General features: G+C 44.8%; 1 protein-coding gene across 10 annotated transcripts in view; it reads right to left on the bottom strand.

Moving 5' to 3' along the window:
- LOC116059345 (BAH and coiled-coil domain-containing protein 1) overlaps window positions 1-26,304 on the bottom strand; it is a 63,921-nt gene that overhangs the window by 37,047 nt on the left and 570 nt on the right. For 8 of the 10 annotated variants that reach the window (XM_031312362.2, XM_035996621.1, XM_035996618.1 and 5 more), the window contains exon 2: window positions 23,269-23,592. In XM_031312362.2, coding sequence (XP_031168222.2) covers window positions 23,269-23,440 — 172 coding nt within the window. In that variant the 5' untranslated portion in view covers window positions 23,441-23,592. Of the gene's footprint in view, window positions 1-1,811; window positions 2,305-23,268; window positions 23,593-26,304 lie in introns of those variants that run through there. The other 2 variants (XM_035996623.1, XM_035996622.1) reach the window with 2 other exon arrangements.

Genomic DNA, 26,304 nt, shown 5'->3' with positions numbered 1-26,304 from the left:
CCTGCTTATTTTTGTTTTTAAGTGGTGCCAGCAGTGCACTTGTATGGGCTGTTAAGAAAACCGGGTCATGTGCATCCTAATCGGCGCCGATCCCTGACAGCGATGAAGATTAATCCTATTAGAGAATTAAAGGAGAGGGGAGCATTGGGATGGGGGAACACCACCTCCCTCCCTGACATCTAAACATCCCACCCTGACACCCTCACACGCACAGTTGTGATTAAATAAGTTAAAACGTACACAAATATCCCAGAACCTCTGGAGGTGTTAAGTGCTACTCCACCCACGCTCCAGTGTGGGTGAAGGGTGAAGAAGTCCAGTTTTTGCACATCAACCGAAACACACGTGCATACACAGTAATGTGGGCCCAGGCAGAGGCCCCCATGCATGGCATGGAGTGAGCAGCAGGCGGGGAGGCGGAGCAGGGAGAATGAAGGCCCAGTTGTCATGGGAACAAAAGAGAAACAGCGCTTGAGGCAAGGAAGCTGAATGCTAGCTATTACAACAGAAGTGGGCAGATGCAGTTGGTCAGTGTGCTGCTCAGCAACAACAGCCTTTCCAACCTACCTTGAAACCCCACCCATGCGCGCGCGCACGCACGCACGCGCACACACACACACACACACACACACACACACACACACACACACACACGAATCTAATCTGGTTTAAATTGTTAGGCTGTGGAGAGAGAGGTGTCATAATCTTTGCCCCTACTCATTAATGTAACTTGAGGGTGAGTGGTTGTTTGGTGTCTTAACAAGGAATTATACAATAATAGGATGTAATGGGATTCATGTGGGCCAAGCAGTGATGGGAAAAAAAAGCTGAGAAAACAACAAGCACCCACCCACAACACGTTGTCGTTTTGAATGCTGGGAATCAGATCAAAGTTCCCCCTGGAGAAATACACACCCATTCGCACGCACTTGTTGGCTTGGGCATGCAAGTGCACACACACACACACACACCTACAACTATGCCTATTGTCTAAGAGAAGATAAAGTACAATTATTTCCCAGTGCATCATATTTCCCTGTCTGCTCTTGAAAAACGAACCAGGTTATTCTCCAGCTCTCTGTCTTATCTGCAGACAGCAGCCTGAAGGGACGGACGGACGTGTCGTCTAGAGAAGGACACCAGACAGACAACAAGAGATGAGAGTGATGGCGACAAGAGAAGAAGAGAGACAGGGAGAAAATTGCAGGTCTGACTACATCAACCTGTTCCTCCGCAGCTCAGTGATCAGCCAGTGTCAAAGAGGAGAGGATAGAAGCAGAAGAAATGCCAGGAGATAGAAACACAAGCGCACACCATTACTTTATAAGACTTCCGATCACAGAAAGAGTCAATGAGCACAAGCCAGTTGTGGTTGCACTGTCAGCGGTCAGTGCCATGTGGCAGCCAGCTTCTGCAGCTCTTTATAACGCACCCTGAATGATCACAGCTCATATACTTTCCCTCTGTCATGTCCTGTGAAACAACACACACTCCCTTCCTTCTTGTCTCAAACACATTAAATATATATCAGCAAGAGTTAGATGGTCAAAGAAAAAACAAGAAACCAATTTCCAAGAGCTGTTTAAAATCCAACAGCTATTGAAGTAACTGTTGCTAGAATTGCTTTAACTCCCTGACACAGCAAGACAACACACCAGATCATGTATTGGTAACATATTAGAATGGGATTTTGATTTCAGGCTTCAAGTTTGTTACGTGGCCTGGTTTGGCTCTTTAACACTTTAAAAGCTGAAAGAAGGGAGTCGACTCTGAAGACAGAAGCGATGAAAGTTAATTCAAAGTTAACTTACCAAGTGAAAACATATTGAGCAGGATGTGTCTTTCTCATCAGACTTTCCTACCGATGTAGTTTCATGTTCTGCCCAAGAATTCAGACGCCCAAGAAGAAGCCAGCCAGACTTTCCACACATATTCACTCAAAAACACACAGCTAAGTTTTCTGGCCCTCTCTGGCGACACAGGGAAACTGGATTGGATTGGGCAACTGCACACACCGGCAGCAGCAGACAGACTGCACACGCTACCCTGAAGGGCCGCTGACTAACCCAGCGCCTACTTCCTCACAATAAAACACAGCAGGAATTTCAAATGGCTAAAAGAGGGGGGATTTCCTTCAAACAGTCAAAGTCATCTTGAAAACATTAGCGCAACTGGTAGCCAAATTTTCTCTTCACTTCAGAAACAACTATAGCAGGAGTTTTTTTTTTATTGTAGTTGCTTGACCCCCCTTCTTTACAAACTCCCTCCCTGACTTCTTTTTGGGTTGGTGGGTGGTAGGATGGAGTGACTAAGGGACCTCTACAACTTTAGAAGGAGGCTGGTCTAATCAAAAGTATAATGGAGAGAGAGAGAGAGAGAGAGAGAGAGAGAGAGAGAGAGAGAGAGAGAGAGAGAGAGAGAGAGCAGACGATCGAGTCGAGTCCTGGAGCTGGGCCCAGTGCAGAGGTGGGGGAAAGTGCCAGTAGCGCACGCCTCCAACACTCCACACTGCGTGCCTGTGGAGTGAGTTTAGTGGATGTGGTCAGTGCGGGGGTGGGAGAAGTGGAAAGGGAGCAGAAGAAGCAGTTGGAGGAATAGATGGAGTAAGAGAGTGAGAATGTATGACAGGGCAACATCCAGAGGGGTGGTAAGGGGCGAGAGTTTAGACTAGAAGTGTAGATAAGGGTGCGAGGAACTGTGAGAAACTTTGAGAGTGAAAGAGCAGCAGAGAGTGTGTGGGAGTGTTGCTGAGCATATGTGAGCCTCTGTGTGTGTGATTGTGTGTGCGTATGGTGGTCGTCTCACTGAAAGTTGACAGCCTGTGTTTGCAGAGTGGCTTCGTGGTCAGCCACTTGCTTGCGATTGAAGTGATGACGGGGTAAAATGGAATTTTCTTTCAGTACTATGCAAATACAATTGGCTCGGGGAGGTCAGCCAAAGCACACCGCCCACTTCACCCAGCTGTTTATACAATATACAAGTTGACATGATAAGATAAGAGATTCTAATCCTAAACAAATTAGTCCGACTGGCTCGTCTGAAAACAACACTGGATCCACACAGGCCGTGATGCTACAGAGAAAACAGGAGAAAGCGTCTCTGGGGAATATTTTGTTCTAGTAGGGGTTGAGCGATGTCAAAGAACCTGCACACATCCAATATATGTTTCTCTCCATATATTCTATTTCTCACCCTCCTTCACTATTTGTACAGAAGTCTGAAAAAGCAGGTGGTATCACATGTGTGCCACTACCTTTAGCCCTCTCAAGCGGTATTCCACCTCAATTTAACTGCAATTAATAATTCATAAAGCCTCCTTTTCAGAGAGGAAAATCATTGTCAAAAAGGGGCTCCACCTATAATCCAATCACTCCTTTCGCAACAGTGGTGTGGAGGGGGGCAGGGCAGACGGAAAGAGATAGCAATGTCTGGAAGAGTTCCTGCTGAAGGTGTTTTATGGGCACAGTAAATAAAGAGCTGGACACAAGGCACCGGTAGAAGAGACAATAAGAGCTCTGATTCTCAAAGTAAGAGCTGGCTGAGGGTTGAAGGCTACTGCGGAAAAATAAGCTGGGGTATGGGTAAGGAGGTTAAGGGTATAGCAAATGGCAGGCCATGTTGATCAGGTTTAATGCCACTGATGGCCTGTCTCAAAAGGAAACTGGACAAAGAGTAGCTGGTAAATGAATGCTTAGACAAAAGGCTAAGGTAGGTAGGGTCTGTTAGGTTTGGGCTCGTAACTTGGACCTGTGTTTAGGTGTGCTCGCTGTGATCCGTGTGGACGTAGCGCAGTAGTGTGCTGAGTCACTGGCCTCATCTGTGCAGAACAAGCAGACATTCCAGGCTGGGACACAGGAGGTGGGAGGACAGATTTGAAACAGCAGCAGGACCAGGCCAGGGCAAATCAGCTCAAGGCCCATTACCTTCCTTTTACACCCACCCACACATGCACACTGACATTCCCTACTCCCACAACACAGATTTAATAGCAAACACAAGAAAAGCTATGTCACAACACAAAAACACCAAACTCTGCTTTCAATTTCTCTCATTCTATCTACCTCTATTCTACCTTTCTCTGAGAACTTAAATGTCCATGATGTAACAGGAAGTGCATATTACACCAGGCCAAGAGTGTTTTCTCTCCAAGCACCACCTTGTTATTTCAATCAGCATTTTACTTTATTAAATCCCCCTCCATGCTACATAATAAAGCAATTGTTTTGTGTGTCTTGAAATGCAAGTGTATCTTATGGAATGGCCAATAATGTTCTGACATTTTGCTAGGCACTCACAGGGCCAGAAGCACTTTGATCTTTGTATACAGGGCAGCTACACACTTCTCAAGGAGAACCATTTGTTATCTGTCCAAACTTTGGTGAGTGTGCTTGTTAACTGACCCATTGTTACATGAGGGCATTTCAGGGCCGTTTGCTGTGTTCCGGCTCTTTATTCCTGAGGCATGAAATTGTGATTAACATAGTGGGGCTCATCTATCTCATTCTCTCATCCAAAGACGCACACTAAACATCCACATTTGTATTTTGGTTTCTTTCTTTCTCTTCCCCTCTCTAGTTGTCTCTGTCTTCCTCTCTCATGATACACACACACACACACACACACACACACGCACAAAAAAAGCCGCCCACAGCTGCGTCAGGCCATCTCTCTAACAATCCAATCTGTTTTCTTTCCCATGATGTTTCCCATTGGCACAGGGAGGAGAAAATCAGATTTACTCCCCCAGAGGGCCCATGCAGTTGCACTGATATGGAAAATGATTTCAGTGCTGCTTGAGCCCATAAACATTATTTTGGTCTCCCCTGTTAATGACACATTTCTTCCCAGCATTGTGGATCTCACAGAGGAAGAGATGAGTGTGTGGGAGGGGGGTGAAGAAGGAGGGAGGAAGAGGAAGGAGGGAGGAATCCTCCAGGGCCTTACATACAACAGGGGAGTCCTTCACCCCTCAAACTGCATCCTGACATCCAAGACTTATTTCACACACACACACACACACACACACACACACACACACACAGCTAATCAACCATGCAGGAACTTAAATTGTCACAGCCTTCAAATAAAGCCCCCCCAAAAAACAGAGCACAAAGATATCCCAGCTAGAAAACAAGCAGAGTCAAAGAGGGATTTCTCACCTCTCTCTCTCTCTCTAGCTGTCAGATTGATTCCAAACACACTGCATATGGCTCCGGGGCTCAAAGCAACCACACTACAATTGTGTCATACAGCCCACATATCTTTTATTGCTGGTAGCAGCCAATATAGCATCCCCCCTCCTCTTCTTGAACACAGGGATACAATTTGTACTTTTAGTGGTAAGTTACAAACACTCTCTGCCCGAGGCATATTGTCAACGAGAAGAGCTCGCTATAGCCTCAAGTCCTAAATACATTTAATACGATGGTGTTAAAAAGAGACTCCAACAGGCTAATAGCGAGGCACTAAACCTCCCATTTGGCATCCATTAAAACCCATCTGCAGGACCAAATACGAGGGGGGCGAACAGGAGATGGCCATGTTAGATGACTAAAAACTGTCTTCCACTTTTGAACGTTCTCTCACAGGTCTCTCAATCTCCACATCCAAAAATGGGATTTTCATGGTTCTCCTGTTTCACTGGAAACATCACATGGAATGCTCTGGATCTGGTTTGTTTTACAGCTGATGACTGATCTGTCTAAATCCATTGGTTTTATGTTCTGGCCAAGGGGATGGATGGGTGACTAACGGCGGCTTGCATGCCATGTTTTAGCCAACGCAGCCAAAGATCAGCCAACCAGGTCACGGACACAGACATGCTTGGTAGGGGGAAAAAGGCAGATTAAAACAAGTGCTCAGCACTATTCTCTCTAATTAGTCCCCCGTTAACTTTTGAACATAATTGGTTAATTGAGATGTGGTTAGACTGGGCAGGTTTCCCCTCCCTCAGGGTGACCATACGGCTCCAGTGTTTCAGCCTGGCACTGCCTGGCACAGGAGGTGGCTGCCTCTCTATCTTTCCCTTTTTCTTTTTCTTTTCTAGCATCCCACCGCTCCAGTGACGAGGAGTAATGATGCCGCACAGGAGGCAGTAAAACGGTGTTTTGCGAGTGTGTTTTAGCAGAGATTGTACCCATGCACTGCACATATGCTTGTGCCACATCAAAGCAGCTCTTTGACTACTTAGTCCTGGGTGGTCTAAACCTCTCTTCTCAACCAGCAGTGCTAGATAGATAGGCTTAGGAAAAAAGGAGTGTGGATGTGGGTGGATGTTACCTCACCACAGGCTAGTGTGTTCTGTCGAACTCAGAAGTCAGTTTGCTTTGGCGGAGACATGAGCAGCGTAAGGATGGGGAATAAAAGTGTGGTGCAGTACATACACAGATAAACACACACACAACCCCATAGGCGTCCCATTGCTCGAGTCTCCCCATCTCCTTTGGTTGATGTATAATGATACCCACAACACCACATAAATCTGCAGGCAGCTCGACTCATTGGGGCAGATTTTGCCTGTTGTCTTCCCTTTTTCACTTTCATCCCCTCTTCTCCCTTTGCTCCTTCGAGCCCCATCACTCATTCCCCTTCTCGGTTTTCCCTTTCCGTCCTCACACCCTCTCAATCATCTCTCCATCACTCTCCCTCCTTCCCTCTGCTGCTCAGCTCCATATTTCTGTCCTCCCTCATCACCTCGCTCTCTTCCCTCAGTTGGCGTCATCCGCGTGCTTCAAAATGGAAACACTTTCTCTTGATTTTTTGGAGTTTTTAAAAACCGCTTTTCCTCCCACTCCTTCATCCCAGTCTTGCGCTCTGTTTCTCTGCTCTTGTTAGTCCTCAGTTTTCCTGAGGCCTGGGAGGGTAATGAACGTCTTGTTTTATGGGGAGTCACAGGTTCACCCCTCCCTCTGTCAGAACCGCCCATAAATTAAATCAGCGTCCCAACATTCAACTGGCAACCAGGGCTCGCTGGAATGTCCTGTTCAGTCTTGTCCTCCCATCCTCTCTCCCACCCTCTTCCATCTGTGGCCCGGCGCCTCCTTTAGGTCGTGGAGAGCAGCACAAGGGGATTGAAGCGAATGCGTCGTCGCTGTTTTCTGAGTTCTCTTGGATTGGCCTATAATATGATAATGTTCTGAAGTGATGTGTGTGAGAGAAACAGAAGGCAGTTCCCTGCTCTGGCTTCTCTCCTTCTGATGTAGCCTGTCAGAGGAGCAGAGACAGAACAGCGCAGATAACGGAGCCGAGAGCCGCCGCACCAGCCAGCCAGCCCAAGGTCTTTCTGCAGCCCAGAATATAATTTGCTGCTGGTCCACAAGGGGAAAAAAGGAGAAATGTTAAATTCTTGTAGCGTTGGCCAAGACAAATGCAAGCATTTTTGTTCTGATAACCTACAGACAAGGGGAGGGAAGGCACCTGGGTAGCCAAGGCCAAACAATATACAGTATTTCCTTGTAAAGAACACACTGTATAATATGCGTGCGTCTCCTTGACTTCTGTTGTTGCAAAGCTTCTTTGCCGGAAGGACAATACTCCATTTGGCCCGTACAGATAACCACCTTCTTTCCCACTGTAGCAGCCTACACTTTCAAGTGCGTACAAGGTCAGCCAAATCACACAGTAAATTCTTTTATGAAATGCATCTGACAAACTAGGCTTTAAAGTTGAGTTATGTCTCCCGACTGCTAACACTGGTCATCCATGATATGCTGCTGCTGGGGCCTGCTCAACATCTGCAGCAACACTCTTGAGCAGAGATGAGTAAAATTAGGAGCATTTCCTGCAATCTGTACAGATGTACAGAGGAGAGAAGGTCATCCTCACCCGAACATGAGCAGATGAAGTGTAACATAGAGCAGGGCAGCGATAAAAAGCATCTCATCTCCCTTCTCCAGCTGGTTAGCTTGATGTAGGCTTTAACGGCTAGGAGTAGGAAAGGCACAATCCAAGGTCAAAGCAGAGAGACAGAGGGGAGGGATATCATCTTGATCAACTGCTCATGGCTTGTCTGTCTGGTTGGTTGGCTGCACAGCTGCCATTGTAGTCGTCTATCTCTTTTGCGGTGATCACATCTAGTCCGCTGGACAGGTGGGCGGGCCAGACGGTCAAATGTCACCCCCCTCCCTTCCTCACTCTGCAGGTCGCATTCAGAAACGGCACAGAGGAGGAGGGAGGCCTTGTGGGCTTACAGGCAAGCATCTGATCGAAGTTAACAGATGTGATGCAGCTGCTCGTTTTGTTTGCCATTGCACATCCTCATACTGTACACACACACACACAAATACACACTCACTGAAAAGGCAGACACAAAAACACCACTATATACTGTATACATGTTAGCAGGATGGAAATTAAAATCATATATTTTGCTCAATAGCACTACTGGCAGTGTTTTGGGTCTCAAATAAAAACCCTACATCCCAGAGTAACCATTAAACCGACTTTGAACAGTGTGCCTATGATTGCACATGTTGGCTTTTCTTATTTTTCTTTAATATACGCTTAGCTCTGCTGGCCATAAAACATGTCAGCACCTGTGCATTGGGCCAAAAAACATATGTGGCGGGCCTGACCAGTGAAATGATTTGGGTAATCTGTGCAAGGAAGACAGCGAGTCATGGTGGTGGATTTAAGGGAGGAAGCATAAGTGAGAGGTAGCGCAAAGAAACCTCAGCTGGGTGTCCTCATATCTACGGCAGAGCAACAGCTTTCAGCAGGTTATCACAATGCCAGTGTGAGCCAAGCTCAGTCTAGACCTGGCAGAGGCCATAATGGATAGTGAGGGGGAGGCGGAGGGGGACTTGGAGAGACAGGGAAGGAGAATAAAGAAGAGTTATTAGGGTGACGTGAGGCAATGAGGGGAAGAGGCCCTACTGAAATGTTTTGACACAGAAAAAAAGCAAATGTGACACAGGTACTTAAACAAGGGTTTGAAAAGCAAACCGCAGTCATCTTTCTCTCTGTACCCTCTCTCTCCTCTTGCTTTCTTTCTGCTCAGCTTGACACACACTCACAAGAGTGATAACTGCAGACGCAACTTTCACAAACTGCTCGTTCACTTAAGCCCGACGGCAGAGCTTGTCTTATGACTCTCAGGCTGGCCTTCATTCTCTGCCAGATTGAGCAGCGCGAGCAGAGTCCAAGTCCTTCACCCAGATTACTAAAATCCTAAACACCCCATTATTTTCATGAGCTCACATGAACACCAGGCAGTCTGGCAGCATGAACAGCACGCCAGGACCACAACTTAATTACACTACTGCTGTAAAGCCTTGCTTTATCAGTTATGCATTGTTTTGTGCCATACTGCATCCACAGCAGCTTTGACTTGTAGTGCCATGCGACACATTCCTTCACAGCCAGAGTGTGTGTGTGTGTGTGTGTGTGTGTGTGTGTGTGTGTGTTTTATGTCTCCTTACTGTATTTGTTCTGGCACCGTGTTCTATTGTGGGGCTATAGGCTTTGCACTCAGATAAGAGAGCAGTTATGTCAACAGTGGGTGCTGTGAAGGAGCCGCCTGGTCGTGTTGACATTCTACAACACTGCTTATTTACTCAGACCACAGAGTTCAGCAATCATCTAGCCTCTAATGCACTAATGACCAGATGCCTCTTGGGGTGGAGCCCCCTTCCGGCTCTGCCCGGTACTGGCTTTCTCAGCTTGTCAGGTGAGAAGAAAGATGAGGGGGTTGGGGATAACTAATGGCTTTGAAAAACCCTGAGTTTAAACCCGACTGCTAGCAGATTCTGAAAAAAAAGGTTAATGAATGCTTTTTTACAATACACACAAGCCCTTGTAGACGCAGGCAGCATGAGTCTGCATATTGAGCTGAGCATCCCCATCAGTAAAGAGTCAGTGGAGCAATCCATGCATAATTATGGAAGGGGGAGGGGGTTAATTGACTTCTTTGAGAAAGATCCTGATTTCTATCAGCCAGTACCATAATCATGTGAGCCAGGGCTCTCATTAAGCCCCCTCCCTCATTTATCTCTCTTCCCCTCTAACCCTTTACCGTCTCCCTCCCTCTCCTCCCCCACTTTGAAAAAAGGGTGAAACCCCAAACCGCTCCTGCGGTGTCCACAGCGGGCCAGGAAAGGGTGAGGCAGATTTATAGCTAGCACCTGAGTGAGTAAGGTGCACACTGGCACATAAACACATGAGTGTACACACACACACACACACACACACACACACACACACACACACACACACACACACACACACACGTGCTCCAGACTGCAGTTGACCTGACTGTGGCCCCTGTGCAGTGATGCACTGGCTAGCAAGTATTAGCAGCAAACATGTGTGTCCCTGTGGCGAGAATTGTTCTCCACATACACAGTGTTGCACACAAAATTCAGACCCATGTTGTTTCTACAATAATGCTCAAACCACAGTGAAGCTGTAACAGCACCATAACAGGTGCTTTGAATAATTTACAGGCAGAAAGTATACATCGCCTAATGACACGCATCCCTACCACAAACATATACATACATTACGCTGACATGTCAACACCTATAATTATTTACTAAAACATATCCACTATGACAAGCCTTTTGGTCAACATGGTTTTAACCTGATACGTTAAAAAAAGCATCTCCCTCCTGGCTGCTTCCCTTTTCTTTTCTCTTCCTCCGTTCCTCTCCTTTCTTTGGAAGCAGCGGAAGATTTGGGTAAAAGCTGAATTCCAATGAGAGAGAGTGAAAGAGAAAAAAAAGGATGACGTGGAGGAAAGAGATGAAAAGTGACAAATGAGAGATTTCCTTCACAAGCTCATAAATCAGTAGACGCGGGCAGAGCCAGTATGAGGCCTCCCTCAAAAAGCCTAACTTTTTTTCCCCTTTCACAGCCAGCGCTAACCACCCCTCTCCCTTTACATGCACGCAAACACACACCTACACAAACATATGTGCATAATCACATACACAAGAACGCACACTTTCTCCCAAATGGTGTGTGCTGGAATCACATTCCCACTGCTCTCCACCAATCTGGTTGAGGCGCAGCGGCCTGCCTGACTGGCACAGAAACACGTCTCATAAAATCACTTACAGTTAGAAATAGTGCAGGCTTCAAAGCGGCCTGCATTCAAACCAGTCCTGTTAAAAGGTCCAAGCACATGTGCTGAAATAAATCCTGCTTATTCTGTCACATAAAAACACACCGGGTGGATGTTTGGGTGATACAGCTGCTGCTACAGGTAAGCGGGACAGACAGACGAGGGAAATGAGCTCTTCAGAGCAATTGCTATATGCACACAGTAGGGTGCAACACACTGGGCGAGGATGTGGAAGAGCAGAGCGCAGAGACATCCCGCTGGGTTTGGAGGTATCTGCCGAGTTGGTGGGGAGCAAAAAGAGTGAGCAATGGGAACAACTGTCAGCAGCTCTTTTTCAGCGCCAGTGTTTGTTCGAGTGAATGTGGACCGTTGTTGAATGTGAGTTAAAAAGCACTGCTGTTAGATTGGGCATATGGGCACTGTGGAGGGAGAGAAGGCGGCGACGACGCCCTGGTTGGAGATCAGAGAAGGCTCAGTCACTGCTAAGAAACTTGAGCCCTGTGCAGGATGGTCCCAGAGACTGCCGAATTGATGGAGATCCAAAATGACTTAGGATCTGCTTTCATTCTGAATGTTCACCATCTGCTTGGCTGGAAAGAGAAGCCACAGAGCGGGAGAAAACTCTGTAAACTGACAGATGAGACAGTGAGCGTGTGTGTGTGTGTGTGTGTGTTGTGTACTTGTGCAGACAGTGTGTCAGTATTGATCGTCAAAGCAGCTCCACTTTCTGAAAGGAGATCTGTCAAATGGGCATACACACATTTACACACAAGCACACACACATTAAACAAAATATTGTGTTAATACATTGCGGACCTCATAGCTTTCTCTAAAATAACAGACATCTGCAGCACCATCACATGTTCCAGTATGCCCGACCATTCTCTTCTTCCCACACTGCTGCATAGTTTACTCCACCTCCATGCCAATGGTATTGATCCATCCAGTTTCCATGTGTGCAGACGACTTTGGTCTGGTAAATGCCCTGTTACCAAGGATGACCACTTCTCTCCTCATACTTCACTGGTCTGTCACACATTAGCTGGGAAGGTACAGAGCTTCCACATCACCAAAATAAACTGAATGCATGTCCTGTTTTGTTTCCTAACAACCGCACACAAATCCACATGTGCGCAACCAACTCCATTTATGATCCCTTAGCAACCACAGTCTACTGCTGACCTCCAAAAGCCCCACTGCATGACTATTTGTCCTGTAGTTCTCTAGTAGTCCGGATCGATGACAGTTCATTTACTGGATAATCGCCGGAACATCTGGCAGCAGACGTCCCTCTCCTTGCCAATGCTCCGTTTGTTTCGGCAAACAACAACCTTTGTGCTTGCAAGCTACACGCTGAAAATGGCAAGTTTTTAAGAACATTTGGATCGTGCAACAAGGCAGGCCTGCTTGGTTCTTTCCGGGAATGGTTGTACATATTCTTTGTAAGACTTACAAAGAATATGTTTACAGCATTTACTATCTAACTGGGACGTTTTGGGACTGATTAGTGGGGATTTGCTATCGACAAAATACACAATGACACACTGTTTGCGGGGTGCAAATGTTCCACCACAACAAGTTCCTTCAGCCTATCCATGACCCATGACTAACCCAGGAAGTAATCAGCAGAGATGCAAACAACAAAATTCCTGTTACAGTGTTGAAAAATCTCTCTCTGTGACCTCCTGACCCCACACAGAAACCACAATGTCTGTATTCCTTCTGTCTGGTTAAAAGAGATAAACACTACATGTCAGGCCTAAGGACCTGATGAAGAAATGGCAGAAACACTCCCATAACTGTCATTCCATATGCTGGGAAAGCGATGTGATTTAAAGCACTCACTGGCAAAAAACAATAAACCGCAGCTTCTCGCAAACGGGGGAGTCTGCACACCTGAGAACAAGCTGTTCCACGAGCAAAAAACAGGTAATTAAAATCATGAGGTGAAAAATGAATACAGCTTCTTAAAATTCTTACCTGATTACTTATGCAACAGATTTACAGTATAATGCTGTATAAATCCATCTGTGCGTTATTATTCTGATTACCGTCACAGATATATCGGCTAATCAATGTGGTAATTGAAGCAGTGGAATTTACTACATCGCCCCAACAGCCCCGTGCAGACGTGGAGAACAGCAAGATGGATGCAATATAAAACGCCCAGGGCTGAGGTAGAATTAGGCACCTGCATCAGTCCCCCATGTGCAATCACCCCCACATGCTGCCCTCTCAGCTGCCTGCCACTCTGTTTCCTCTCTCGCTCCTTTTATACAATCTCTCCACCACACAACTCCTTTGATTGCTCTTTCCTGTGGGCATACGAGCACACACACAAATACAACACATGTGTACACAAAAACACACTTCTGTACTGTTCAGAGACAGTTGCACCAGCTGAGTTTTGATTTGGCAAGAAAAGTTGCCTCTGCTACAAATACCGACAGGCACTCAAAAAACAAGCAGAGCACAGTTATCACACTAAACACACAAACCCACACACGTATTAAAGCAAAATGCATAATGCACAAAAACATGCAAAAAGCACAGGAAATCAGTCTTAAAAGCAAGTTTAATCACAGATACACATAGGCAGCCACCCACACATAGCAAACACATACGCGCATCCACACACCCTCCCATTATGCTGTAGAACCAAAAGGCATTCAGCCATTTCAGCAGCGTTCTGAGAGCCAGCCAAGTGAGAGGTCTGTCAGTGCATTAGCCAGCATGTAATCATAGCCCAACCTCACTGCAATTAGAAGTGGTTCTAATTCTTCACTGGAAACACTGCCTTCTCCCACCACTAATAGTTTACTTTACTCCAACAGCTGACAGACCCAACCCTGCCTCTGCTTCTTAAACACAAACACAAACACACACACACACACACACACACACACACACACACACACACACACACACACACACACACACACACACACCCCTGACAGCTGTAGCACATCTGTCAGCTGTAGCTCATCTGTCAGTATGGGAGATCAAAATGGATCCTGGGAATAGTCCCCAGCCATGTCCCTCTTGTGCCACATCAATCCCATGAGTCTTTAGGCTGTGCCACAGTTCACCTATGCTGTGGAGCTCTGTGACTAAAGACCTCCTCCCTGCCTTCCCTCTCCGCCACCTTCAAGGGAAAAAAAATCTCCTATTTTACCAAACATGACAAAGAGAAATGACAGTGAAATCATGAAACAATTGCAAAAATAAAAACCTGAGAGCTCTTAAAGGCTCTCTGTAGATGAGGCAGGCGTGTGAAGGGAGGGTGGTCAGATAGTGCTGGGGAACCGTTAGCTAATGCAGACTGAGGAAAAGGGAGCACTGCCTATACTGATGGTATTGCTATTAGCCTGTGAGCTGGTGCACTTGGGTGTCACTTCAAAGCATTCCCCACTATTAATCAGAGACTATCCAGCCCTCCAGCAAGGGCCCTGCTGGCGGTGCCGCTAACTACCCCCTCAACATCAACACAATGGAGCCATCATTACGGCCGTTACGCTACGCCTTGGCCAGACAGCGCACCGTTATCTCGGCATATACGTTACATACTCACGGCCAATTAATTTACCTGCCATGTCTCAGAATAAAGAGGGTGGAATGAGTGGTGGCAGTGGGGTATATGCAAGCACACATTTCCATTATGTAGTGGTTTATGTACCGTATTTGGGTGGGGGATGGGGAGCACCTGGCTCAGGTTGCATCCAGCGGGCTGTGCATTTGGCCTCGGGGGCTCTTTATGAAAGCACCTGGAAGAGACTGCAACCTGCCTGGCCCAGACCCACAGGCCCAACCCTGCCCTGCTCTGGCTCTCACCTGGCAACCCCAGGCGGGCCAACAGGTCTGACAGCTACCCCGCTCCAGGCCCCCCTGGCTAACAACAGCCACTCAGCTGGATATCAGCCACAAAGCTTAAGGATTAACTATTGCACTGGCCCTGTCTCTTTAATACTAAATAAATTTTATACAACGCTAATCCTTAACATCAACTCTTTCTTCTTTTTGTTTTGACTGTCGTGATGGAACGCCGGGTCGAAACGAGAGCCCGCGGGGCAGGGGTGAAGAAATTATTCTCTTTTTTTTCTTTTCTTATTGTGAACTGAATGTATCAGCGAGGCTAATGGGGGAAAATGCATTGCCTCCTTTGCCGTTGCTCGATTCTCGTAAATTTGCACATTCATGTTACATGAGGATGAGAGAATACGATACAAGACACTCTCCCCCTCCCCCTCTGTCTCATGGTGTACTGTACTGAGAGCCTGCAGACTGTAGCAGCGCTAAGGGGATGAGATAACCGTTCACCATTGTGAGAAAAGGCTGTCAGAGCTTTTTTTTTTTTTTTTTCCCCTCGCTCTGACTTCTCTCTCTCTCTCTCGCTCTCTCTTGTAAGAATATAAAAAAAGCTGGAGCAGTGGTTGCAGAAATAGTCCTGTTTCTATAATTAGATGTAAACAGACCAACCAGACTCTCATGCTTGCTCTGTCCCACTGGCCCCACGGCCTCCTGGGAGGCAAGATGTGTGAGTGTGTATATGACGTGCCAGTGTTTGTGTGTGCGTGCCTTTGCGTGTGTCTGCCTGCAATGCACCAGTAAGTGTATGACAGCATGTGACAAGTGTGCATCTAGTCGTGCTGTCGCTGTCCTCTCTTTCTCTCTGTCGGTCTGTCTCTTTCTCGTGCACACACAAACTCTCAGTCCCCTCCCCCACATTCACCAGAGGGTAGGTCAGTGGCCATGCATGGCAAGCAGAGAAAGCTAATGCACGCAGCACCAGCAGACAAACACACATCTGTTGCTGAGGAGCCAGTCATTTGCCCCAGATCCTCAGGACACATACTGTATCAGAGAGAGGAGGCAGTGTAGCCTAGTGGTCACACCAGGCAGAGGGGCCAGAAAAACTGTAGTGTGAGGCAGAGGCAGACCCACTCTAAAAAAAAACATGGGAGACAATGAATGTACAAGAGAAGAAGGGAGGTGGGGGGACTGCAGGGAGGAGCAGACAGGATATGGACATGGATCATCAAAGAGAGAACATGTATACATAAAACAAGTGATTTGGCAAATAAAACAGAAGGGGAGGGAAGGATTTTTGTTCTAATCAATGTCAGAAGGAGCACAGGAAATCCATGCAAGAGAGAGAACGAATAAATGAGAAAGCGAGAGAGCAACAAGTTCCCTTTGGATTGAAGACTAGACAGCTGGTTGGATGGTCCCAAGAGACTTATTAAAATGGAATTCCTGATGCTAATCTTTGTTTTCTCACAAGAGGGCTGACACATCCTTGAGAGGCATACTGCATGTATATTTAATGGCAAATCTCTGCATATATTTAGCAGCACACCTCATTGTTTGGTACTGTGTGTCACCACCGCCCGCTATTCCTGCTGACAGTCGCCGAATCGTGGGCCATTATTTGAGTTCATCTGCACTCAGTCCTGCCCCTCCATTGCATACCATCTTCATTAATGGATCATAGTCTGCTATTTGAAATGAGGAAGTCTAGTATACAGAACATATAGTCTGGATCAAAAGAAGTACATTTCCAGGATAATTGCCTAACATCATGTGTCTCACTTTCCGCTCTCTGTGTTGCCGTTCTCAAAATCCCTTCGCTTCGGGAAACAACAACAAACTACGAGTTAGCAAGCTACATGCTGAAAATGGCAAGTTTTGAAGAAAATTTGGATCGTGCAATAAGGCAGGCCTGCTTGGTTCTTTCGGGGATTGTAAAGATTTACAAAGAATGTGTTTACTATTTAACTAGGACGCTTTGGGACCGATTGGTGGGAATAGCTATGGATTACAGTGCACAGTGCTACACTGGTTAGAGCAAATTACATTTAACTATGTATCCAGTTAAGTTAAATAGATCACGTTACTGTATTGTGTGACTTCATTTAATATTGTATGTGCCGTTTTCTTTTATCGGAGTTTAAATGTTCCACCAAAACAAGTTCCTTCCTGTGACTATTTTCCAGAGCCACCATCGCTGCGGCCAGAGTTTAGTGCCGCCCTAGAGGATTTTGATTGGTTGAAGGAATGCCATCAACCCAGAGCATTTTTTCTCCTATCCAAGAATGTATGTGTAGTGTAGCCAGACCTTACTCCACAGTGCTGTGGAGATAGGTCTGGCAATGCGAGACTACAGAACATATGACATTTATTTATATATAAATATAAACACAGCAACAGAAACAAAATGCTGTACAGAAACAACTGCTGAGTTGAGATGATTTCAAAATTAATCCCATATATTAACAACATGTTACAACAGAAACTTCAGCCCGTTCTTTTGTAGAATTTCATAGACCCGGGCTGTACGCTAAACTGGCGTTTGAGAGATGAGAAAGTGTGATTTTCAAAACTCATCTTATGTGCAGAGAAAGAGCGAAGTAGGACCGCTATACAAGCTGCATCACGAGCATTAAATCATGCTAGTAGCACTAGTGGCAGATACAGAAGGGACAGACACAGACGTTAGAGGGTTAACAATGCACCTGTCTGGGCCTCACAGCCAACCACAGGGTGCCTTGGCTCTAGTGGGGGGGTGTAGAACACAGCACACACACACACAAAAAAAACAACCCACCCAAACATAACCACACACACGCTCATAAAGTATTGTCACTGACCACAAATCTGCTAACAACAATAGAGCAACGGCCCTTTTTTGTTCTTTTCACTGAACGATTACAATAATAAAATTGAAATTAAAAAACAAGTAATCTGGATTTTCTGCTTGAGCCGTTAATAATGTCTAACAGCTGTCACATACGCAATACGGCCATGCGCTGAGGTGGGCCTGGGGCTGCCCGATGAGAGGCAGCCTGATACTGGGAGAGGGAGGGAGAACGAGGGGGGGAATTAAAAGAACGAGAAAAAGAGCAAAGCAGAGAGAGAGAGAGAGAGAGAGAGAGAGAGAGAGAGAGAGAGAGAGAGAGAGAGAGAGAGAGAGAGAGAGAGAGAGAGAGAGAGAGATCCAAATCACAAACAAAACAGCAGTGGTTGACTATTCAATCTTGCAACAATACATTTTCAGTCCAGCTTTTTTTTCTTCTTTTTTTATTATTATTAAGTGTGTGTGTGTGTGTGTGTGTGTGTGTGTGTGTGTGTGTGTGTGTGTGTGTGTGTTCGTCATGGGAAGACAAAAGACTTTCATAGCCTCATTGGATTCTTAATGCAACTTCTCACTTCCTCGTGTTGAGTGTAAAAATAGATGGGAAGGTTTTGAAATCCAATGCCCTGAAATCCGATACAGGAAGGTATTACCCTGCCCGTCACTCTCACCCGTGGGTCTTCTTTGTGTTTGTCCTGTGTACACGCCCCATGCTCGAGGCGAGGGCTCTGTGGCACCATGCCACACGGTGTAGTGTGGGTGGCGGTCTGTTTGAAGAGCCCGTCTCTGAGGAAGCATGGCCACTCACTAGCCAAATTCCTCTTGCAAAGCCAGAGCCCTGCTTTTATCGCCCCACTCAACCTAAGCCTTCATTTTCTTTGGACAGTTTTGCTGATGAGCTAAAAAAAATGCAAAGAAAGGAAACTGATTAAATAGCTTATCTTATATCCAATCTGTCACTTAAGTTACCTTAGTGTAATGAAACCAGATGCTGTTACTCTTTTTTTGAAGACTGGTTATTGGACAGCCGGTATGATCTAATAGTGACAAAAAAAATGTTGATGCCTCTAACCACTCGAAACACGGTGAGCGCATTTTACCCTGGTAACCAAAGGTATTTGAAAAGATGCAAGGGACCTACCCTTTTAAAGCAATTGACTGCCCTTGCAAGTCATTTGGGCTTTCAGCGGGGGTGTCAGAGGAAGGTGACAGATGGCGGCGGCACTGGGCAAGGTGCTATTTCAGCCAGGTGTAGGATGCCAAGCAACACCTCAACCATTCAGGTAGACTCCTGTGACATTGCGTCTGAACTGTGTCATCTCACAACAATCCACAAACGAGCCTGAGAACAGGCCCAGGTTCTCACTCTGTTTCGCAGAGCCGGAGCAAAAGAGAGAGGGAGCAGGCGAGGCCCCAGTCAAAAGGAACTTGGCCAAAGACCCACGTTTTCTCAATTTACTTTCACTACAGTGGCTCCTAGATACAAATAGCCTTTTTAAATGTAATATTTAACCTAGGTTATTTAGAATATGAGTTTTCTTTTCACTCTAGGAAGACTCACCTCCACCTCCAAAATTGTTAGATCTAGAAACAAAAGCCCTGGCTTTAAGTGGGGCTGGGTGCTGTGCTGCTAAATAATTACGCTGAGCATGCAACACACTACAGCCACCACTCTTGTCTGGGGTTAACAAGAATGAGGTGGGGGGTAAGTAAAGCCAAAGGGAAGCAAGGTATGAACTATGAGTGCTCACAACACAAGAGCTACAAGGCCAAGAAGAAGAAGCAGCCTCCCTTGCCACAAACAACCCACTTACTGAGGTTTATTCTTTTAAAGACTCTGGTTGTAACCAGCCTTTTGCTAACCCCACCAAACACCTGTGTTTGTCTTTGAAGCATCTTCTCAACAACCACAGACTCATGGGATATTCCAGCAATGAGACGTTCAATAAAAGTCTCAGTAAAGTTATTTATTCCCCTTTGAAAAAAAAATGGGAGAAGGCAGACAGCATAGCTAACCTTTGAAGGGGGAAGCTGCTCGGATATCCAGCTAGGACATAAAAACCAAGGGAATGACAGGGACATCCTACCAGAAAACAATAAAGGGGGTGGAAGGGACTGTTTTTTTATCTGTAACAGCAGCCATAAAACACACACAAAGCTGGGGTCTGCAACAATGGCCCAGGGCAGGGGAGGGTGGCTAAAACAGAGGTGGCAGGAAGACCACCGCTTCCCAGACACAAGGGTCTTCCTGCTGGAAAGAAAGGAGACTGAGAAATGAAGGGGAGGAAAGAGAGGACAGCTTATGGAAAGGGAGACCGGGGAGATGTAAAGGAAGGGGAGGCCGAGTGAGCGAGATGACACAAATATGACCTTTGATTACATGGGGTGTTTAGAGCAGAGCTCAGCCATGGACAGCCTCTAAAACCCCTGCTGCTCCCACACAGCCACACCTCAGCTAGAGCACACTGATCAGAACAATATGGCTGAAAGATGAGCCCCCAGCCATAAATGCCAGCAGTAAAGACAGCTTCACTGTGTCTCCTGCTTTGACACTATCCAACATCTGAATCCAGGCCTCACAGCCAAGTGAAGACAGTCTCGAACTCTGCGCCGGAGCCAGCAGGAGATAACATTACTATTTCAAAGTCCTTGTAAATGGACTGGCTGAATTAAACTGCATTAGATGAGTTTACAGGTCTTTGTCCCACTGCATCAGCAAGCACACAAAGAGAAGTTGCTCCAATGTCACATTCCCAGAACACAGTGCAAGTGCAAACTGTAAAATCGACCACCTGACATGCATTACAAATGACTGGCTTGTAGCAGGTGAAGATGGACAGAGGCAAATGCCTACCGGTTCTAAGTTAACGTGCTTCAGTGGGCAAGATGGTAGGAGCGTGCATTTGTTGTTGCTTGATTGCAACCAAACTCACAAGTGTGCACGGAAAAAAGAAAAGAGATTTCCTCCCAAAATATGTTGAAATTCTATAACCTGGAAAAGAACAATGCCAAGGGAGGGTGTTGCAACTGCCATCACTCTTTTCAGCAGCGAGGGTGAAGGGAGCGCTTACAGTAAATACCTCTGCAAGTCAGAGGAGCCCTTTCAAGGAGCCACATCAGAAACCTGCCTCTGAATGCATTTTTACATCAACCCTGAAATATTCATGCTCTTTGTAAAGTATTCATGTGAACCAGTGTGGAAGTTAGTCCCCAGGGGGAAAGTGCAGAGAAAACTGAAGGGATCCAACACAATCCGCAAACAACATGCTAGGTTGTGCTAATGTTGCTAGCATACGGGACACTTGAAGGGACACTAATGACCTGCCCTGTCAAGACAAACAACAGTCTGGGAGCAGTTTGGTCAGACAACCAAAGAGCATTTTACTGCTCTTACATAGTGTGACTGGCCTGTATTCAGTTTGGGTAAACTAACTAGTTCATTAACATTAACATGTTTTTGATTGTATTATATATTATCTGGACATATAAAAAGGTAAAATTGTGGGGTTTTTTTCTTGTGTCAACCAGATTATAAGTTTGCATTGTGTGCCGTTTTGATGAATTGCCATCTTAAAAATATATTCCATGAATAATTGTGAATTATGCTCCATGTCTCATCCACCTATTTGCATTATGACATGCTTGACATTTTCAAATATTATTAAGAAAATAAATCAAAGATTGTACATCAGCAGAGCACAATAACAAAATAATTCTTATAGTGCCCAGAAGGGATTTAGATATTTGAACTAAAATTATTCTCCATGTTAATGCAATAAAATACCTGAAATGTAAAGAATTAAGTCATTCTCCAGATCTTCAAGGATATTAGATAGACTTCTCTCCAGTCACGCCCATGTGTTACTGAGGAGGCTGGGGAGAACAATAAACCACCTGTGCTTCTCATTGAACAGTGATGACATTTGGAGGGTAGTTCTTCGTGTTGGTGCAGCACAATACTACAAAAGAAACATCAAATCTGGTTGGGGGAGCACCTGTACCCTGTAGCCAGCATTACCCTTCATGCTCTCAACAAAACAGCCATACGAAAAAAGAAAAAAAAACATACGGGCGCAGGCAATGTGTGTGTGTGTGTGTGTGTGTGTGTGTGTGTGTGTGTGTGTGTGTGCGCGTACTGCCAAAAGCAAACAAGAATGGTGAGAGATGAATGGTGAACAGCGCCTATGAATTCTCCTGAATGACTAATTATACCTTGTGTTTAGCATGATTTTGCAAATTAATTTAGAATCTTTAACCTACCAGTATACTGCCTATACAGTAGAACCATTTAACAAGCATGAATAAACAAATAAACAAATAAAATAAAAGGCAGAATACAAAAAACATTGTCATAGGTTACTTTGATGCTGTATTTAACCACCTACAACAACCACCTACACTTAGCCCCGTTATAATTTTAGCTGATATACATTACATCAACTTTAACACTAACATATTTTCAAAGCACATTGTTTCAGAAGTGTAACTGTTTGATGCAATCAATATGCCACTATTGTGACTTATTTAAATCTCTTTTGTTTTACATGGGTGGATGAAATGAAAAGCTACAACAGTATATTGTGATTCAGTCCATTACAATGATGTGCAAGATTGTTATATATTTATTTAAATCTAATAGGCCTACATTATGTCCACACCCATATTTAAAAAATGCATCAGCTGTTATATACTCTTCTGTTCAGCAGTTATGAATTCTGACTGTTCTATCTGGACACAAATGTTTGTAAAGGTTCACATTTGGGTATGTAAGATACCCAAGTCACTTGTTAAACCTGATAAATGCACTGTGAACACATTTGCACCCCAACACTTTGAAGCCCAATATAGGAGGAGGATTTTCTACTATGGCACTTCTTCCTGCAACCGCCATACATTGTAAACCCATGCAGACCTGTTCTTCCTTTGCTTGCTTATATGGCGCTGGATATGGCCTAGGGTTTTTTTTTTTTTGAGCTGGTGTGACACTTGTCAATTTAACGTGAAGTGACAAAATCTCATTTCAGATTCAGCCCCATAAGCCAGTGGGAAACCAGTGCCAGTGTGCTCTGTCCAACTTCATACGTACAAACTAAAACAGATCCCTAATGCCATTTTTAAATACCATGGCATTTAACTATCTTATCAAATGGCTATTTGTTTAACTAAGATGGCTTTATTACCTTCGAGATATTAAGGCTATAAATGTTGATTCAGCTTAATCAAAATTCCTTTTCATAGGCCTAGTGTAAATCAAATTTCACCTGATTTATTAGCTGATATTTGAATAGGGAAACTCTGTCAACAGCCACACCTGAGCAACCATTTATTTAAAACAGAAAGCCCCGTCTTTCATTATTATTATTTTTTGTGCAAAAATAATCAGCTTTGTAGGCCACACATGCAGGCCATAGCCTATCACTCACGCTGACAAATGCACATGCTTTATAGCGCAACATTATGAGAAGAGCATTTGAAACAACAGCCAGCTTTCAGATAAGATAAATATTGAAGGGAACAAACACTTTAGTAGCTGCATTCTTGTATGACAAAAAACCTCCGTACGTGTTTGACTAACCTGAGTGGGGAGCCATTGGTATGTGCGAGGGGTAGTATTTCCCCGGCGTGAAGTGACCGCCGTGCTGTACAGAGCCGTGGCCCGAGGGAGCGATCCGAGAGGCGGCTCGGTGCACCAGGGCGCCCCGCTCTGATAGGAGGTGCGCCGGAGCAGCGAAATCCCGTCCTTCCATTCCGAAGAATATTGAGTAATCCGAAATCCGGATAGGGCAGGTCAGAAAAATCAAATGCAACCCATATAATAATCCTTTCCTTCAGATCTATGTGTTGCATTCAGTCGATCGCAGGCTTCCCCAGCCAATAACGCAGCCCCCGATCATCTTTTCTGTCAAAGGAGAAATCCAAAGCAATTTTCATTATCAAGAAAAATGGAAAGCCCCGTTAAGACTTAGATAAGATTACACGATGCAAAAATACTGACAGTGCGGTAAAAACGTAAAAGAAAACAAATCATTATCGCCCCTGTTAATTTCGCTGTAATACCTTTCTGTCATATCAGGGCATACTTTGCATATAGGCATAGCTGAAATGACCCATTCAAACCTAAAACTCATGGTGTAAAATAAGTTACCGCTGATAGAAACGGCCAGCGAGGCGTCCAAAAGCCCACTGAGCCATGCTCACATTCAGCTCTATTGATCAGCCTGGATATATGCATCATATGGAGGAGAGCACTTCATATTCCACAGACACAGGCACAACGAGTATATAGACACATTTAAGGTTTCTATATAGGCTATTCTATTTAATAATGTTCATATTCTATTTTAACAATTAGGCCTAGCTTAGCCTATACCACGTCAGCAGTCGCCAGCTGTCACTCTCTCCAAAAATCACGGCTAAGCATATTAAAATGTGTTTTATGAAATTGTGATTGCTGCAACAATCTAAAAAAAAAAGCCCTATAGTTGTGTTAAAGGAGAAAGTCTGTTGTCCTGTTTGAGTGGGTTGAAATAATGGAAGCCTACTCAGCCTACATCTCAAGGTGAACAACGCTGCCTGCCTTCTCCTGCTCGTCCTATTGTCTCGGATTGATACAGGCGTTTTTCTGCCTCCATAGCTCCATCCAGTTCTCATTGCACCTCACACTGTTTTCACATAGTCTACAGTGGTTTTCTATATCAACTGGCATAAATCAATCAGATGTATTATATTTTGCACCTTCTGCAAACTACAAAATATCCTAGTTTATCATAAAACTGTCAATTGAAAAAAAAATGCACCATACATCGACCAATGTGCACAAGAAGGAACCTGCACTGTCAGTTTATAAAGTTTCGAAACAAATCATAAGAGACCTACTTAATATAAGAATACAATTAAAATACCGCATAAGAGATGTATCAGCTCCTGAAAGACATGGACTCTATCTCTCTCTCTTTGTGTGTGTGTGTGTGTGTGTGTGTGTGTGTGTGTGTGTGTGTGTGTGTGTGTGTGTGTGTGTGTGTGTGTGCACGCGCGCGCGCGCGCGAATAACTGCACTCTCACGGTCTTCATCTGCCTTGACCTATTTCAGGTCAGGTAGCCTAATCAAATGGAGTTGTAAATACATTATAGGCTATCCTCTGCCATGCTACAAAAATAGCATTATAGGCTATAGTCGAAATGGGAAGCAAACCCATTTTGCATGAATTAAAATAAAATGTAATTTCACTGCTAAAATATAGGCTACGTTTTTACAACAATCATCTAAACGTGACAGCCCATTTTGTTGACCCTCATTAATAGCTGTGAGTAATTAAAACAAAGCAAGCAAACCTAAGGCAGCTTAATTGTATAGGTCCAAATGAGTAAACAAATAAATAATAGCCTAACTGAATGTCCTCAATACAGGAGGATATGTGTGGTTTTATATTAAATATTCTCAATTTGGGGTCCCTACAGGGTTTCTCAGAGGGGTGGCAAAAGGGGCCCCAGCTAAATAAAAGCATAATTTCACCATAAATTAAATTACAAAAAAAAAGAAATTCTACAATGTGTAAGAATGTCATATTGTAATGATATATGCTATTTTACTCAGCACTATTATCTCCCCATGTAACTAGTTACAGCCGAGCCTACAATTCAGTGCCACATCAACAACAATAAAATCCTTCCATACGGAGCTCCCTGGGACAAAATGTTATCCACGGAGGCTTCCCTGAGCTAATGTGTGTGCATCCTTAATGTGAAACGTTTACGAAGCCTTGCTGTTGCATACAGGACTGTGTAGAGATCTAAGGTGAATGGCCGCCCGTCAGCAGGACTGCCTTTGTCTCCATACTGAGAAAGCGCTTTGCAGTCAGCCATTACCTTCCCCCTCGCCATGCTGTTGCATTCATCCCACTATGTAGCCCATGTCTACTAACAACCTCAGAATAAAATGATTTAACATTTACGAGGCTGTGAAGAGACTGCTGCTTTGTAAATGTTCGAAATGTACATTCGTAGGAATTTAATTGCAGTAGCGTAAACACACACGGTTGTTTCCTTTCATTCCAGCCTACAATGTGCGAATCCCGTTCACCAAATATACGCTGTAATTTTTTAACTGTTCAAATGATCGACGCTTCTAATGCAATTCATTAAGCAGCTGTCAATTGCATTTACAGAATCCAATCGAAAGCAGAAACGCAGATAATAAATCAAATTACGCTGTAGAGGTCGGATCGCGCTGCGAGACAGGCGGCCCTCCATGACTGAGCTGGCCGGCAGGGAGTGCACCTCGACCGGGTCGGGTAGAAACACGTCTCCTGTCCTCCCAATGCAAATGATCTGCTTGGAGTGTGTTGCAACCTGACTAAAACCCTAATCGACACCCCACCGACAATTTACAGAAAAATATAGCCTACATTTTTCAACAATGTATTAAATCTTCTTAAATCTTGGCCAATTGCAAAAAATACAAAGCATGGCACGTTTCTAAGGATAGGCTAATTAAAAACAAAACAACATGCAAATAAGTAGGCTAGTCGATCAATAATTAAATATTTTATCTATCCTAATTACAAAAATGCCCCTAACGCCAAAATATAAACTATAACATTGTTATTAATAT

This window comes from Sander lucioperca, chromosome 21 (assembly GCF_008315115.2).
Source record: "Sander lucioperca isolate FBNREF2018 chromosome 21, SLUC_FBN_1.2, whole genome shotgun sequence".
Lineage (NCBI taxonomy): Eukaryota > Metazoa > Chordata > Actinopteri > Perciformes > Percidae > Sander > Sander lucioperca.
The sequence above is the reverse complement of the archived record's forward strand: the minus strand, read 5'-3'. Positions and strand labels throughout refer to the sequence as shown.